The sequence below is a fragment of the Cyprinodon tularosa genome, unplaced genomic scaffold (genome assembly GCF_016077235.1).
Source record: "Cyprinodon tularosa strain WSP-4 unplaced genomic scaffold, ASM1607723v1 ctg200, whole genome shotgun sequence".
Lineage (NCBI taxonomy): Eukaryota > Metazoa > Chordata > Actinopteri > Cyprinodontiformes > Cyprinodontidae > Cyprinodon > Cyprinodon tularosa.
This window is the reverse complement of record NW_024038735.1, coordinates 875,176-891,345: the sequence shown is the minus strand read 5'-3', so window position 1 is coordinate 891,345 and position 16,170 is coordinate 875,176. Positions and strand designations below refer to the sequence as shown.

Here is a 16,170-nt window from a genome sequence, read left to right as displayed (position 1 = left end):
ATTAATAATGAAAAGTTTAATAAGTTTTTAAGCTGCTACAAAAATACCAGCTTCACCCAAAGTTCTGCAATAAAATGCAACAGTCTTGAGAAACTAATCTGGAGGGCCAGGAAATATAGCATAGAGTTAGGTAAAAAGGGTGGAGCTTTTGGACGCCTGTGTGCCGTCCATCACTTCTATCTCCTAACAGCGGGGCCAACAATCTGAGCTTTCTGCCCGGCATCGCCAAGTTCTCTCATTTCCAGTGAGAGTATAAATCAGATCTTTATGGGCCCGGTCGAGCGTTCTCTGGCCCAGATGGATTATTAAAGGGACATATAACTCAAAGAGACCATCGCTCCCCGAGGGACGCCTGATCACAGTGCAACGCAGAGGGGACGGGTGGCCTACCCCTCTCCCACCTCCTTACCACCCACCCAGTCTGCCAGCCAGCCTGCTCTCTTGGCTAAATGCCACCCCTCCTGGCCCACTAGCAAGAAATCTTAAGACCTTGGTTGTCAGAGTGTCTTCCCCTCTAGAGCTGAGAAGATCTCTTAAAATATTTGCTTTTTCAGAATATGTATCTGTCTTTCTGAAATATGATTTTTTAGTTTTGCTTTTTTAGAGTTTTGCTGTTTTATTTTGATCCCAATTAGCTGCAGTTCGCTGCAGCAACCATTCCTAGGGCCCAAGCACTCAAACAACAAAAATGACCACTCTCCCCACATAGAGCCTAAAAAAAATTATCCAAGGTCTTTAACCCATTAAAATAACATGAATTATACCTTTTCAAACATATCCAATAACATTCAGTGCTAAAAATTTGTACTAAAATTGTTCAAACTATCAAGGTTTTGAAGGGAAACTTCAGAGCTCTAACCTTTGACCCACAAGGAATGAAAACAGCGTTCATTTTTTTTGCTGTAAAGTTGTAAAGGCTTTTTGAATTAGAGAGAAAAAAAGCTTAAAATTTTACATTCTGACCATAATATTTCTATCCATAGGGAGCGATCTGTAGAATTTTTCCACTTAGTCAATACTAGGCAGCTGCCTACGGCCCCAAGTTCCTGGGGGCCCCATAAAACTCTGTTTATAGTTATGGTTAATACAAATATTCCTTATTTGTGCACAATAATTATGTTTTTGATAAAAATCCTTTTGCTAAAATGCCATCAGAACGCTGATAATATTAAGTGTGTCTCAGCCCCCTCCCTTCAGTGTCCACCATATTGGATCAGTCCATTTGCTGCACATGTTCAGAAAGGTCCAAACAGACAGCAGCAAACCATTTGAAAACAAACCATGCAAAGAGCAGTGTTGCCAACTTAGCGCTTTAGTCGCTATATTTAGCGACTTTTCAGAGCCTCTTGCACTTTTATTGGAAAAAGTCGCCTAGCGCCAAATTTAGCAACTTTTTCCTGCTACTGGAGACTTTGGAGACGACATCTAAAAGCAGCGAACTCTGCTCTCCAGAGCAAGTAGATTGGTAACCCCGCCTCCTGCTCTCCTCTATCTTGTCTGCTGTCATGATTCATGCAGCTATTATTTCATCCAAAAGAAAAATGGAGAACAGATAAGCAGATCATGGCTTGTCTACAGTGAAAAGAAGGACTGGGTTATTTACTTTGGCCTTTTTGGAAACACAGGAAGGAGCAATCAGCTAAGTGAGCTTAGTGCTTGGAAAAAATCTGTCATTCCTTTAGAGACAGCATGAAAAGTCAGCTGAGTACAAAACATAGAGAGGAATACAAGAAGAAAAGGGACAAGAAGAGAGGGACAAAACCTAGAACAGATAATGGATGTCTATTCTATTAACATTTCTCTATCTGTATGATAGGGCCCCATACCTGTCTTTGCCTAGGGCTGCAAATTTCCTAAATCCGCCCCTGCAATTTACATATGTGTGCAAGTTTACACACTCTGTGTGGGTTCGGCAACCATTATGCTGATTCAAATAGCTCAGTTAGAGGAGATTTGCTGCTAAGTCACTGATTATATTACATATAAAAAAGCACAACTGGATTTTGGAGATATAGTAGCAGTAGGTCTTGCTAATTTTATAGCTAATTTCTGTGTGTTGTATTAATAGCATTTAAAGATCAGAGGCCCCTATTTTCGCCTCAACAAAACCTTGTTTTTTTCAGTGGAGTAAAGAATTTACAATGTGACCGTAGGGAGCAATTCTTTTAAGTCGCTATAGACCAACAAAAACAGCATCCTGCACCCTGGAGATATTATAATTGCAACCACCAGTTGGACAAGAGTCGGGTGACTTCAAATGCAAAAAAAATGGGAAAAAGTGACTTCAAATGGGAAAAAGAGCAAACGAGTCGGCAAGAGTGAGAGCGGTTTGTAGCAAGGCTAGAGAAGCGGAGGGGGAAGAGATTAGATTGAAATGAAGGGGAGATTAAGGATGACTCTTGCCCTTTGCTCTTTGTTTCAAGATGTTTGAAGCTTATGCTCAGTTGTCCCCAGTTGTCACACTTCAATCTTGTTCCTCAGCACCATAGTTTAGTCAAGTGCCCTGTGTGTTTATTTAGCTGTTCCTTTTATTTGGGCACTAATGTGTGCCTGTACAGAGAGGACAAGTTCAACTGTCTAAACCCAAAGCTTTCTATGCATGCGTGCTTCCCCCCATGAACACTCGCATGTTTAAGCCCTGGCCAGGAAGATACAGGCATTAGCAGAGATGAGCTGCAAATAGATGAGGCAGTAATTGAAGTCTTTAAGAAAGTGAGAGGGGATTAATCCAAGGGAAATGAGCACCACTGTCTGTTCCTGATGTGCAGAGGGTTAGACTGAGAAAGGCAGAATAGATGCAGTAGAGAGAAGGCGTGTAGAAAGTGATGAAGCATTGAAAACGAAAAGTGTAAATGAGGCCCTTTTCGGGAGCTTTAGGGGAATATCTTCAAAAAAATGAAAAAAAAAATTGTAAATCTTTGGGGCCACTCTCTAGCCAAATGGTTTGTCTAGAAAGACTGTGTGCCATTTAAAACAACGCTTGTTTAAAACCGAGCCAAAAAAAAGTCCACGGAGAGCCGAACTATCAAACAATTTGTTCACTTTTGTATTTGCTTTTTTCTACAGCTAAGTAATGTTTGTGATGAATTTGAAAAATACGTGTACTGGGACTGAAGGCTTCTGTCAACATATTCTCAGTCAACAAACTCTGTTGGATTAGTGGGGTGAGGAAAAAAGATGGAGACAAAGAATGCAGGCTCTTTGATCTGCCTTTATTGGGCTTCATCGCTGAACAGAGTTCCAGAAAGGGATTCAGGCTTTATGGACTGCTAGAAGATCAGCCAGGGAACCAGCCACCTCTGTCACACTGCCACTGAAACTTTACTCTGCATAAAAACTTTTCCAGCTCTGCATCAATTATAAAGTATTTGCAGTGATGATAAATTAGGCCACCTGACAGAAGTACAGCTTCCACTCTGATAAGACATTTGAAAGACCTTTATGAAAGGAGAGATCAATTTCCAATAAATCCTTCTACTAGGTTAGGTTTTTTAAAAGGGGCTTTAGGTTGGCTTACCTTAAAATTGTAAGAATTTTAACTGACTTAGTTCAACATAGTATTATCTGGATGTGTCTCTTGTAGCTCAGGTATGAACACAAAGGAAAGAGAGAATTGTGGGAGATTATTCTTTTTATAAAGTCTAAAATTTGGTTTCTATATATAGTGTAATGATGCCAGTTACGCCGAGCTATTGCCGTCAACAGGTTTATTAAGCAAAACGAGCTGTTATTTCTGAGGCCACAGCTCACGCCCCTCACAACATGGCTAGCATAAGCCCCAACAAAGATAGCCCTTCAGTTAGCCTTCTCAACCTGCTTAACACTTCCGGTCCTGGAACCGCTGCTCTCCCAGCTCCCCCCCCCCATGCGAACCAACAGGCCTATCGCATGAGAGCAGGAGCCAGCAGAGTCAGGCAAAGGAAACACACAAGGAAGGGAACAGAAAACACATAACCATATGGACCCCAATAAAACAAAACACAGAATCATTACACTACCCCCCCACTACAGAGTTCCTCGTCCACGAGGGAACAAACAAAATCATCGAACCGTCTTGGGGCCCTTCTAGCCCGCCGTAGGCGGCCCCCCTGCGATGTTTCAGACTTCACCGCAGGGACGTCACTCGGCAGCAGCTGTGTGGCTTCTTTGGAGGCTGGTGGCGACACTGCCACCCCCAACTGATGGTTTCCCAGGGCCTGTGGAGCAGCCCCGCCTCGATAGGGGGCCAGTCTGTCTCTGTGCAGCGCTAGTTTCCTCCTGTTCAGGGACATCTGCACCCTGTAGACGACCTCCCCCATACGCTCCAACACCCGGCAGGGACCAACCCACTTACTGTCCAACTTTGGACAGCGGCCCTTCTTCCTCTGGGGGATGTAAACCCAGACCAGTTCCCCTGGGGTAAAGTGTCGGCCCTTCGCCCTCACATCATAATTCCTTTTTTGACGCACACCAGCTTCCTCCTGCTGCCTCCGAGCGAACGCGTGTGCCGTCTCCAACCTGTCCTGGATCTTTCTGGCATACTCAGGACCAGCTGGAGCAGCAGGCGCATCCGGGGGGCGCCCGAAAGATAGGTCAGCTGGCGTGCGCAGCTCCCTCCCCAACATGAGGAGCGATGGTGTGCAGGCTGTGGAGTCCTGCACAGCTGAGCGGCATGCCATTAGCACCAGTGGGAGGTGCTCGTCCCAGTCCCGCTGATGCTCCGCTGTGAGAATGGCCAGCTGCTGTCCCAAGGTGCGGTGGAGTCTTTCCACCAGTCCGTCACTCTGGGGACGTAGTGGTGTCGTCCTTGTTTTCTGAATGCCAAGACGGCTGCACATGACAGAAAACACCCGTGACTCAAAATTTCTGCCCTGGTCACTGTGAATAATGTCCGGTACCCCAAACCTGCTAATCAACCCTCCTACCAAGGCATCTGCCACTGTCTCTGCTTCCTGGTCGGGGATGGCATAGGCCTCTGGCCATTTTGTAAAATAGTCAATAGCCGACAGAACATAGCAGTTTCCCTTGTCAGAGCGTGGTAGTGGGCCCATGACGTCCACCGCCACCCTCTCCATAGGGGCCCCTACTACGAACTGTTGCAGCTGGGCATGTGACTGGCCTGGTGGTCCCTTCCGGGCTGTGCAGGGGTCACAGCGACGACAGAAGTCCTCTACATCCCTCCTGCACCGACCCCAGTAAAAACCCTGCCGGAGGCGGCGGAGAGTCTTTGTGACCCCAAAATGTCCAGACCCTGCGGTTCCGTGCATCGCTTGCAGGACAACCTCCTGCAGGCCTTTGGGGACTACGATCTGCCATCTCTCCTCTCCTGTGGCAGGCTCCTTCCATGCCCTCTGCAGCACCCCCTCCTCCAGGCGCAGCACCTCAAACTTGGACCACAGGCCTTTGGTTGCTAGCGAAAGCCCGGCAACCTCCTCCCATGGCGGCTTTACCTGTCTCTCCAACCACTGCACCACGGGCTGGATGTCGGGATCCTGGTCCTGCTGCTGCCTCCAGGTATCTGTGTCCACAGCCTGCAGCTCTCTGCAGGAAACCAAGTCACTCTGACACGATACTGGCTGGCTAAGGTTCAGCTGCTCCTCCTCCAACCTCTCCCTCTGGTCACAGTAACTGCATCCCTCCATAGCGAAGAGCCGCCTGGAGAGAGCGTCAGCATTAGCATGCTTAGTTCCAGCCCTATGGACAACCGTAAAATTGAAGGTTTGCAGCTCTTCCAGCCACCGGGCCACTTGGCCTTCGGGTTCTTTAAAGGACATCAGCCACTGGAGAGCAGAGTGATCGGTCCTTAAAGTGAAAGGCAGGCCGCAGAGGTAGTACTTAAAATGCCGCAGCGAAAGTATCACCGCCAGCAGCTCCCGCCTTGTAACACAGTAACGTTTTTCTGCCTTGTTAAAGGCCCTGCTGAAGTAACCCACCACTCTTTCTCCTTCGGGGCTCACCTGGGCGAGGACGCCCCCGACCCCCAATCCACTTGCATCGGTGTCGAGAATGAAGGGGAGGGTGGGGTCAGCTGGAGCGAGTACTGGGGCTCCAGTCAGAGCCTGCCGCAGGCAGTCGAATGCCCCCTGGCACTGTTCTGTCCACGCATACTCCTGGTTCTTCTGGAGGAGTTGGAAAAGTGGGGCTGCTATGCTAGCAAATGCCCGCACGAACCTCCTGTAATAAGAGGCTAACCCCAGGAAACTCTTAAGATCCCTCTGCGTAGTGGGAATGGGCCAATCTGTCACCATCTTCACTTTCTCTACCATGGTGCTGATGCCCTCCCTCCAAATCTGGTGGCCCAGAAATGTCACCTCCTGCTGCATGAAATGACATTTATCTGGGTGGAGCTTCAGGCCTGCGGCTCTAATTCTTTCCAGCACCCGACGAAGGGAGCCCAAGGCTGCTGCAAAAGAGGTGCCGTGGACCAGTATATCATCCAGATATACTAGACATTCTTGGCGGGGAATGTCAGCCAACACCTGGTCCATCAACCTGGAAAAGGTGGCTGGTGCATGACACAGTCCGAATGAGAGGACTTTGAACTGCCAGAGTCCCCGCCCCGTACAAAAAGCAGTCTTTGGTCGGGCACCCTCTGAGAGGGGAACCTGATAATAGCCGCTGCGGAGATCCAGGGAGGAAAACCAGCTGGAACCAGACACCAGATCCAGCGACTCGTCCACCCTAGGCAACGGGTACGAGTCTTTTTTTGTCACCCCGTTCAGCGGCCTGTAGTCCACACAAAGGCGCCACTCCCCGTTCTTTTTGGGCACCATGACTACAGCCGCTGCCCAGGGGCTCTCAGACGGCTCAATAATGCCTGTTTGCAACAAACTTAACACGGCCTTGTCACATGCGTCTTGCCGGGCCAGGGGGAGACGACGGGGCCGACATTTAATTGGTGGGGCGTCCCCCGTCAAGATGTCATGATCCACTAGCCGAGTCCGCCCCACCTGGTCATCGTTTAAGGCAAAGCTGTCTTTAAAGTCCACGAGCAGCTGCCACAGTTGCTTCTGTTGTTGGGTATCCAAACCCCTACAGTTCTCTGCCCAGATCTTCCGCACCACGTCCAGTGATGCATTATCTGTTGCACCCTGAAGCATTGACTGACAGGCTGTAGGCCCCGGTGAGACTGGATCAGGGACTGTGGAACCGAGCTGGATTAGGGGCCCTTCCTTAAACTTCCATGTCCCCCCTCCCAAGTCCAGCTGGCACCCTGCAGCCCTTAAGAAATCCAGCCCCAAGATACATCTGTCTTGCACCTCTGCTACCCACACTGGATGGGTGATGGATCTGCCCCCCACAGTCACAGTCAATGCCCCCCTCCCTAACATAGGTGCCATGTCCCCCGTAACTGTGCGCAGCTGTACCGTAGTGGGCTGAATCCGGGCCCAGTCCGACACTACATCGGGCCTCACCAGTGTTACTGTGGACCCAGTGTCAATCAGAGCAGTGCAGGAGACTCCTTCCACCGACGTAGCAAAAGTCGCCGGCACATGTACGGCCAACCACTGGAACCACGGCCACCCCCCTGTGGCAGTCATCCAGTCCTGGGGCCGTTGGAGCCTGGGTTCCCTGACCACGCTGTTGGAGGCTGTCAGATGGTGATTCAGACGTGGAGGCTACAGCTGGGGTCCGCGACGCCTCCCCTCTGTGGCCCCTGTGTCGTTTCCCTGCTTCCTGGATGCTTTAGGACACCGTCTGAGGAGATGTCCCGGTTGACCACAGCCCCAACACAGGGCAGGGGTTGCAGATGAGCCCTGTGCTGACTGCAGGGAGACTGCTCGAACCAGCTCAGTTAGTTCTGAAACCCACGCAGGCTTCTCCTGGTCCAGTTGTGTCTGTTTTGCAGCCCTGCAAGCTGGAGGTTGTCCGCTCTGATCACCTCCTGCTGCTGCTCCACAGAGGCACTCCCTCTCCATTGCTAAATCTAGCGCATCCTGTAGGGAGGCTGGGTGTATGAGCTGAACCTGCATCCGTAGCTCCGGGGGAGACAGAGCTCTAATAAACTGATCCTTTGCCAGTTCATTCTGTACACTTGAGGGCATGTGTGCATACGCTCTGCGTGTAAGACTCTCAATGTCATTAGCTAACACTCGCAGAGGCTCACCTGCCAGCCTGTTCCTGGTGGACAGTTTATTTTTAAAGACGTTAGGCTGTACACATTGTCCAAACCGCCTCTTTAGTGCTCCAACCAAAGCATTGTAGTCCTTCCTGTCCTCCGACCCCAACAGCAACAGGCAATCCAGTGCATCATCTTGTAAGCAGAGGGCTAGCTGCAAAGCTTTATGCTCTAATGTCCATCTTCCTGCCTGAGCCAGTAGTTCAAACTGCGCATGGAAGGCCTCCCAGTTCGACCTACCGGTGTACTTGGGCGTTTTCAGCGGTACAGCAATGTTATGTTCGCCGCCGTCGTTATTTCCGCCGCCCCCGCCATAATATCCGGCGTAGTCCTCCGCCGGAGCCGACAGCGTTGCAGGCCGCGGTTTCCCGCCGGCAGCCGGGCCCGCTTCAGCAGCCATCCCGACTGTGAAACCACGCAGAGAAGCTCTTGCCCTATCCAGCCTTTGCAGCTCTGCGTTCCAAGCCTCACCTTCTTCTTCCCCTTCTGTCTTGAGTCCTATGTTGGAAAACCCGCCGTCCATGACGCTAACGTAGCGGCTAACGGTGCTAGCGCGCAGAAACAACTCACAGTCCCGTAGTTCCGGTCACGTATGGTTTACTTCTGACACCAGTGTAATGATGCCAGTTACGCCGAGCTATTGCCGTCAACAGGTTTATTAAGCAAAACGAGCTGTTATTTCTGAGGCCACAGCTCACGCCCCTCACAACATGGCTAGCATAAGCCCCAACAAAGATAGCCCTTCAGTTAGCCTTCTCAACCTGCTTAACACTTCCGGTCCTGGAACCGCTGCTCTCCCAGCTTCCCCCCCCCATGCGAACCAACAGGCCTATCGCATGAGAGCAGGAGCCAGCAGAGTCAGGCAAAGGAAACACACAAGGAAGGGAACAGAAAACACATAACCATATGGACCCCAATAAAACAAAACACAGAATCATTACAATATATATATATATTTTTTTTTAAGGAATTCAATTCAATTCAGTTTATTTCTATAGCGCCAATTCGCAACATATGTCATCTCAAGGCACTTTACAGTTCATCAGATCATCCAGTCAAATTGATTCAAAGTTTTCTATCTAAGGAAAACCAGTTGATTGCATCGACTGATTGACTTTTAGGCAATCCCTCACATTAAGCATGCATGTAGCGACAGTGGAGAGGAAAAACTTCCTTTTAACAGGAAGAAACTTCCAGCAGAACCAGGCTCAGTGTGAGCGGCCATCTGCTGAGGCCGACTGGGGTTCAAGGAGACAGAAGCAGAGATACGAAAAGCAGCTATAATAGGTGGCCCGGTCTAGGAAACACACAGCCAGGCAGCTCCCATGTCAGAGGATGAAGAAAGCAAATCCAGCCAGTCACAGTCAGAGAAACAGGACTACACTGAAAAACAGGCCGATCTCCGGCATCTATAAACAAAGGTGTTGATGGCAGCAGCACAGCTGATATTTCTCTCCAGGATGGAGTCACAGCCAAACAGGAACAGACCAGATGAAGCTACTATGAGAAAAAGCAGAGAGAGCAGAACGTTAGAGATTGAACTAACAGATTCTGCAGAGTGGGAGAATAGAGATAGAATGAGGCAGACTTATGAAAAAGGGGTCCCTATGTCCTCCAGCAGTCTAAGCCTATAGCAGCATAACTATAGAAATAGCTCAGGATAACCTGAGCCACTCTAACTAGAAGCTTTATCAAAAAGGAAAGTTTTAAGCCTAGCCTTAAAAGTAGACAGGGTGTCTGCCTCACGGACTAAAACTGGTAGTTGGTTCCACAGGAGAGGAGCCTGATGACTAAAAGATCTGCCTCCCATTCTATTTTTAGAAATTCTAGGAACCACTAGTAAACCTGCAGATTGAGAGCGAAGTGCTCTGTTAGGAACATAAGGAACAATCAGATCTCTGATATCAGATGGAGCTTGGCCATTTAAGGCTTTATATGTGAGAAGGAGGATTTTAAATTCTATTCTTGATTTAACAGGAAGCCAATGAAGAGAAGCCAGGATAGGAGAGATATGATCTCTCTTTTTCATTTCCATCCGAACTCTGGCTGCAGCATTTTGGATCAGCTGAAGGCTTTTAACTACAGTTTGTGGACTTCCTGATAGTAAAGAATTACAATAGTCCAGCCTTGAAGTAACAAATGCATGGACTAGTTTCTCAGCATCACCCCTGGACAGGAGATTTATCATTTTTGAGATATTCTTCAGATGATAGAAGGAAATTCTAGAAACCTCTTTGATATAGGATTTAAATGACAGGTCCTGAAAAAATAACACCAAGATTTTTTACTTTATTATCTGAAATCAGTTTAACCCCATCCAAATGAAGTGACTGACTATTTAGCTTAATTTTGAAAGACTCGTCGAAAAACTATAACTTTTATTTTGTCTGCATTCAGGAGCAGACAGTTAATATTATTATGTTTTATGTCTGTATTGTCCAGTTTAGATAAGATAATTGTTTTCCATTTGCTAAGGTTTTTTTGTACAAGATGGTTCTGGAAAATGACTACAAAGATGTGTCATTTTCTATGTTTTGTCCTTTCAACGCAATCACTGAAAACAGCTCTCATCTGATAACAGTATTTACATGAATGAAGTTGGCTTTGTAGAACTTTCACTATGTATGACTGACTTACTGGATTACCACCACTTTACATCTACTTGCTAACTTATGTATATTCACTGTTTTTCAGCTTTTTAAAAGCTTAAAATTTTACCGTAAGATGCCCAAGTCAATATTTTCACTCAAAAAAAAACTTAAGTATGTTTGCCTTGCACTTATATGCATAGAGTTTAGTGTTTCTCTCCAAAGTGTCCTCTTTAATTGAGTTGAAATGATTTTTGTAACTCTTAGTTGATTCATTAAGATTTTACACTCAAAGCCTCCACCCCTTCATCAACGTCCCATTCACCTCCTGCCTCCTCTCAGAGCTGTCTGTCCCCTGGGAGAGATTGATGGCTGAGTGTGTTTGCTGGGCAGCGGCCACAGATCACAGCACACAGTCGCCTCTGGGGAGGATGGCGGTTAATTGCCATTGAACCATTAATCATAGCAGCCAGGCCTTTCGTTACTGAAAGGAATCAACATCAGTAGCTAGGAGACTTTGGGAAAGCAGAGAAACTTTGTTTTACTCTGATATGATGTAATTTTGGTCTTGTCTCACATTCTTAATGAATACAGTTAAAGGAATAGTACACCCAAAACATGATTAGCCTTCATTTTCTACTCACCCCCATGCTGAACAACACTCTGGAGTACTTTTTTGATATCTCAAATGCATCTGGAGATCTGGGAGGCTTCTTGCTGTCTGCTGACATTCAGATAATGGAGGTCTATGGCGCCCGAGGCAGAAAAGTCCATACAAGTCCACAAAAAACGTGTCAATATTCCTCCATACTGCTCGTCCAATGTATTCCAAGTGTCCTGAGTGGGTAGCGTCCATAATTTACTCGAAACGAAGTCATTTAGAATGTTTTTAGAGCATAAACAGTAGTGTATAGGATTTCCTAAAAGCGCGTTCACGAGTCTACGGAAACCGCAGCAGACGAAACCAGATGAAAGTGCGCATTCAGCTCGTCGAAGAACTCATGCTCTTCCTCAACACTGAAGTCCTCAGACATTTTTCTTTTGTTGTTTTTATTTCTTTGCACAGGTAAACAGCACATTTCTTCTTCTACGCTTGCATTATCGGCAGAGCAGACGCTGAATGCGCACTTTCATCTGGTTTGGTCTTCCGCGGTTTCCGTAGCGTCGTGAACGCGCTTTTAGGAAATCCTATACACTACTGTTTATGCTCTAAAAACATTCTAAATGACTTCGTTTCGAGTAAATTCTGGATGCTACCCACTCAGGACACTTGGAATACATTGGACGAGCAGTATGGAGGAATATTGACACGTTTTTTGTGGACTTTTATGGACCTTTCTGCCTCGGGCACCGTAGACCTCCATTATTTGAATGTCAGCAGACAGCAAGAAGCCTCCCAGATCTCCAGATGCATTTGAGATATCAAAAAAGTACTCCAGAGTATTGTTCAGCATGGGGGTGAGTAGAAAATGAAGGCTAATCATGTTTTGGGTGTACTATTCCTTTAATCTTTAAATCTTTACAAACATAAACCGGCTGTGGGTGTTCAAATAAATACGTGCATCGAAATGTTTTTTTTTCCCAGTATTTTCCACCTTTGTTGTTTCTATATACTGCAACTGTCTGCATTTATCATTAGTCTTTTTTTGCATATGAACTACCTTCTCATCTGTTTCAGCTCCAACCGAGTCCCCTCTGCGACCCAATCTCAGTGAGTCTTCATTTCATTACAAGTTGTATTTAATAAATTTCTCTACTTCACAGCCAAAATTGTGCATATTGTGTATTTACAGTGGAGCTCCATGCGAAGCATGCTGTGCTACGAGACGACTTTGACTCCAACATGCAAGATGAGTTGGACCCTAACGTATGGTAGGCGAAAAGCTTCAGTTCCTCTTGCAGTCTGCTATGCCTCGTAAGTTTTCTGGGTATGCTCAGGTATGAGGTTTAGTCATTTACAGCCGACTTTTATGTTCTTTTTATGGCAAACTGTAAGAACATGAGAATTATGCAGTTTTACAATATGAACTGAGCACAGCCAGTATTTATTATGCCTTGCATAAGTATATGTCCTGGACTTTTCTGCATTTTGTGGCTTTGCGAACGCATGGTTTAATACACTGCTATGAGATTTTTTGCCTGTAAAATGTGAACTTTGTTGTTTAGACATAAAAGTAACATTAAGAAGTTGAAGGAGGATGGAAACTTTTTGCAAAACATTGTATTTATTCATCAGGGTTTGCAAAGATAAATATATTTCTGTTTTATCTCCTCTTAAACTGTTTACAGGTCAGACTGCAGTAACTGTGAGGTCGGAGATCAGTGTGGTGTGCTGATGCATGGCAGAGCGGTGACTTTCTGTGAGCACTTTGGAGAGCGAGAGCTGGTAACTACCATGTTTGACCACAGCGTAACCACACTGCATATTTTACGGCCAATTGACTATAGATCCAAAGCAGCCACCAAGTAACCGCAACCACATCCAGACTACATTACAACATCCTCACTGTGACAACAGTAGAGTTTTAAATATAAAAAAAAAAAAGACATAGTGTTGTAGCACCTCAGCCGAAATCTGTAAATCAGCAGTAGCTTTTATGTATATTTTAAGATGACTTATCAGATAATTACGGAAGAGGATTAGGGCCACTGAAAAAAAAAAAGTTAACTAATTTTTAAATTTTATTTCGGTTTAATATGACTTTAATCTCAGAATTCTGACTTTAATCTCAGAATTCTGACTTTTTTCTTAGAAGTTTGACTTAATCTCAGAATTCTGACTTTAATCTCAGAAGTTTGACTTTAATTTCAGAATTCTTCCTTTTTTTTCAGAAGTTTGACTTTAATCTCAGAATTCTTACTTTTTTCTCAGAAGTTTGACTTTAATCTCAGAATTTTGACTTTTTTCTCAGAGGTTTGACTTTAATCTCAGAATTCTGACTTTAATCTCAGAAGTTTGACTTTAATCTCAGAATTCTTACTTTTTTCTCAGAAGTTTGACTTTTATCTTAGAATTTTGACTTTAATCTCAGAATTCTTAGTTTTTTCTCTGAAGTTTGACTTTAATCTCAGAATTCCGACTTTAATCTCAGAATTCTGACTTTTTTCTCAGAAGTTTGCCTTTAATCTCAGAATTCTGAGATTATAATCTCAGAATTCTTACTTTTTTCTCAGAAGTTTGACTTTAATCTCAGAATTCTTACTTTTTTCTCAGAAGTTTGACTTTAATCTTAGAATTTTGACTTTAATCTTAGAATTCTTACTTTTTTCTCAGAAGTTTGACTTTAATCTCAGAATTCTTCCTTTTTTCCCAGAAGTTTGACTTTAATCTTAGAATTTTGACTTTAATCTCGGAATTCTTACTTTTTTCTCAGAAGTTTGACTTTAATCTCAGAATTCTTACTTTTTTCTCAGAAGTTTGACTTTAATCTCAGAATTTTGGATCTTAATGTAGATGGGCACCATGAAGGAAGAGATGTGGGAGCACTCATCTTCACTGACAAAGATGTGAGTTGTTTGAGAGGGCCAGTGACACATTGGTGGAAAATGACGGAATTAGGCAACTTTTTACGTGCCCGAGGGGTCCCCTCATTAATGGAGGAGCTGAAGGTCATTAAAACAAGAGAGCTAGTCTCTAAAACAGACATGACTATGGCTTGATGCTAACATGTTTGTTAGCTGTAAGAATTCTAAGATTAAAGTCAGAATTCTGAGAAAAAAGTCAGAAATCTGAATTTTCCCCCATGTTAAACTGAAATAAAATTTAAAAATCTGTTAACTTTTTTTTCCAGTGGCCCTAATCCTCTTCCGTAGATAAGAGATAATTAAAGAAGGTATTTATTAAATCTTTAATTTATTTTTTTTTAATAACAGAAATGACAACATCTCATAGTTATGTGCTAATTGCTAATAGTTATAATTTATGTGGATTTGGTTCGTTTAAGTTTATGCCAGTCCATAAGAGGAGCAAATAAAAAAGAACATGCCTGTAAAAACACAAGGATTGTTGCCCTAATTTAATCCCTTTTAAGTACTTAAAAATAAAATAGGAATTTGTTGCATAATGATGAATAGATTTATTTTAGGGATGCACGATGTTGGGATTTTGGCCGATATCCGATATGCCGATATTTTAAAACTCATGTAGCCGATAACCGATATCGATACCGATGTTAAAGCTGGACAAAAATAAGTAGTCATTGAAAATGGCTGTTTTGTTATCCATTTCTGACACTTTGAAAAATAATATACTCAAATATAATTTCATATGCTGATATCAAATAGATTTTTAAAAACGCGGTATCGATCTATTTTACTTTCAAAATCTCGTGAAATTTCATCGTTCTGTTACAAACTCTCGTGATATTTTGCAAATTCTTGTGAGATTTTGTTAGTATAATAGATCGATACCGCGTCAATATATCAACATATAAAAATATGGCAAAATTTCGTGAATTTTCGGGGGATTTCGTAGCATAACGATGACATTTATCAATATTTCATTAGTAAAGAGATTGATATGGTGTTTTTAAATGGCAATATATCAGCATATGAAGATATTGCGATATTTTAATGTATCAATATTTTTTCCCTCGTCTTTAGAAGTTTTTAAGTCTGTAAAAAAATAAGTTTTTGAGGAAGAAGAAGTAGTATTTTTTTTTTTTATAGACTTTAGAAACTCAGAAGCTGATCAAATATCGAGTTAAATATCGGTGGGGTGGCCGATGTCCGATATTCAGTTTTAAGGCCGATACCGATAGGGGGCCGATTATATCGTGCATCCCTAATTTATATTAAACTGTTTATTGCTTGTTATTATGACTTAGACATATTTTTTATTGTCATTTTGTACACACAAGTGTAAACAAAAAGAAATTTCTTTAAGTATAGCTATTTCATTTTTTAAAGTGCAGCCTTGATAAGGTAAGCAGTAGTGATAAAAACATTGTGATGAAAAAAAGTGATGTAAACATATGACTATATAGTCACAGTTCCAACATTCAGGGGTTATTTATTTTATTTGTTTTTTAACCCATTTTATTACCCATTTTTTGGATCGAAGCATATTCATTTTAGAAGGTTAGCCAATGCCCAATTTCTTTTATTGAACTTTCAAATCTTGCTGCTGATGTATAGGTATTATCGTTATAACTTGCAATGCTTATGCCTTAAACATAGGTTTATAAATGACATTTACATTTTCTCAAAAAAATGCATGTTAGAGCAGAAAGGCTGAATATGACATCACAGCAAGATTTAAGTTGTATCACACACATACAAAAGTGTTTATCTATCCTTTCTTTTCCTCTCTCTGTCTCTGCAAAGTGGATTTCCAACAGTTTGTTTTGCAGTGAGAGATTAAGCTTCACACTTCACAGCAGAAAAGTGTTTAGTGCATAGTGAGTCTGTTTACTTCTGCGATAAGCAGCTGCGTTGTCTGTCACTGTTCCAGATGTTTTGAGCAGCTCCCTGGCAGCTATTCCA

The 16,170-nt window shown here is 43.9% G+C and overlaps 1 protein-coding gene across 1 annotated transcript in view; it reads left to right on the top strand.

Moving 5' to 3' along the window:
- The window catches only part of reln (reelin), a 177,776-nt gene that overhangs the window by 72,230 nt on the left and 89,376 nt on the right, over positions 1–16,170 (top strand). Inside the window, exons 5-7 of the mRNA XM_038284654.1 lie at positions 12,365–12,397; positions 12,480–12,558; positions 12,976–13,072. Of these exons, the coding sequence (XP_038140582.1) occupies positions 12,365–12,397; positions 12,480–12,558; positions 12,976–13,072 (209 nt within the window). The remainder of the gene's footprint in view (positions 1–12,364; positions 12,398–12,479; positions 12,559–12,975; positions 13,073–16,170) is intronic.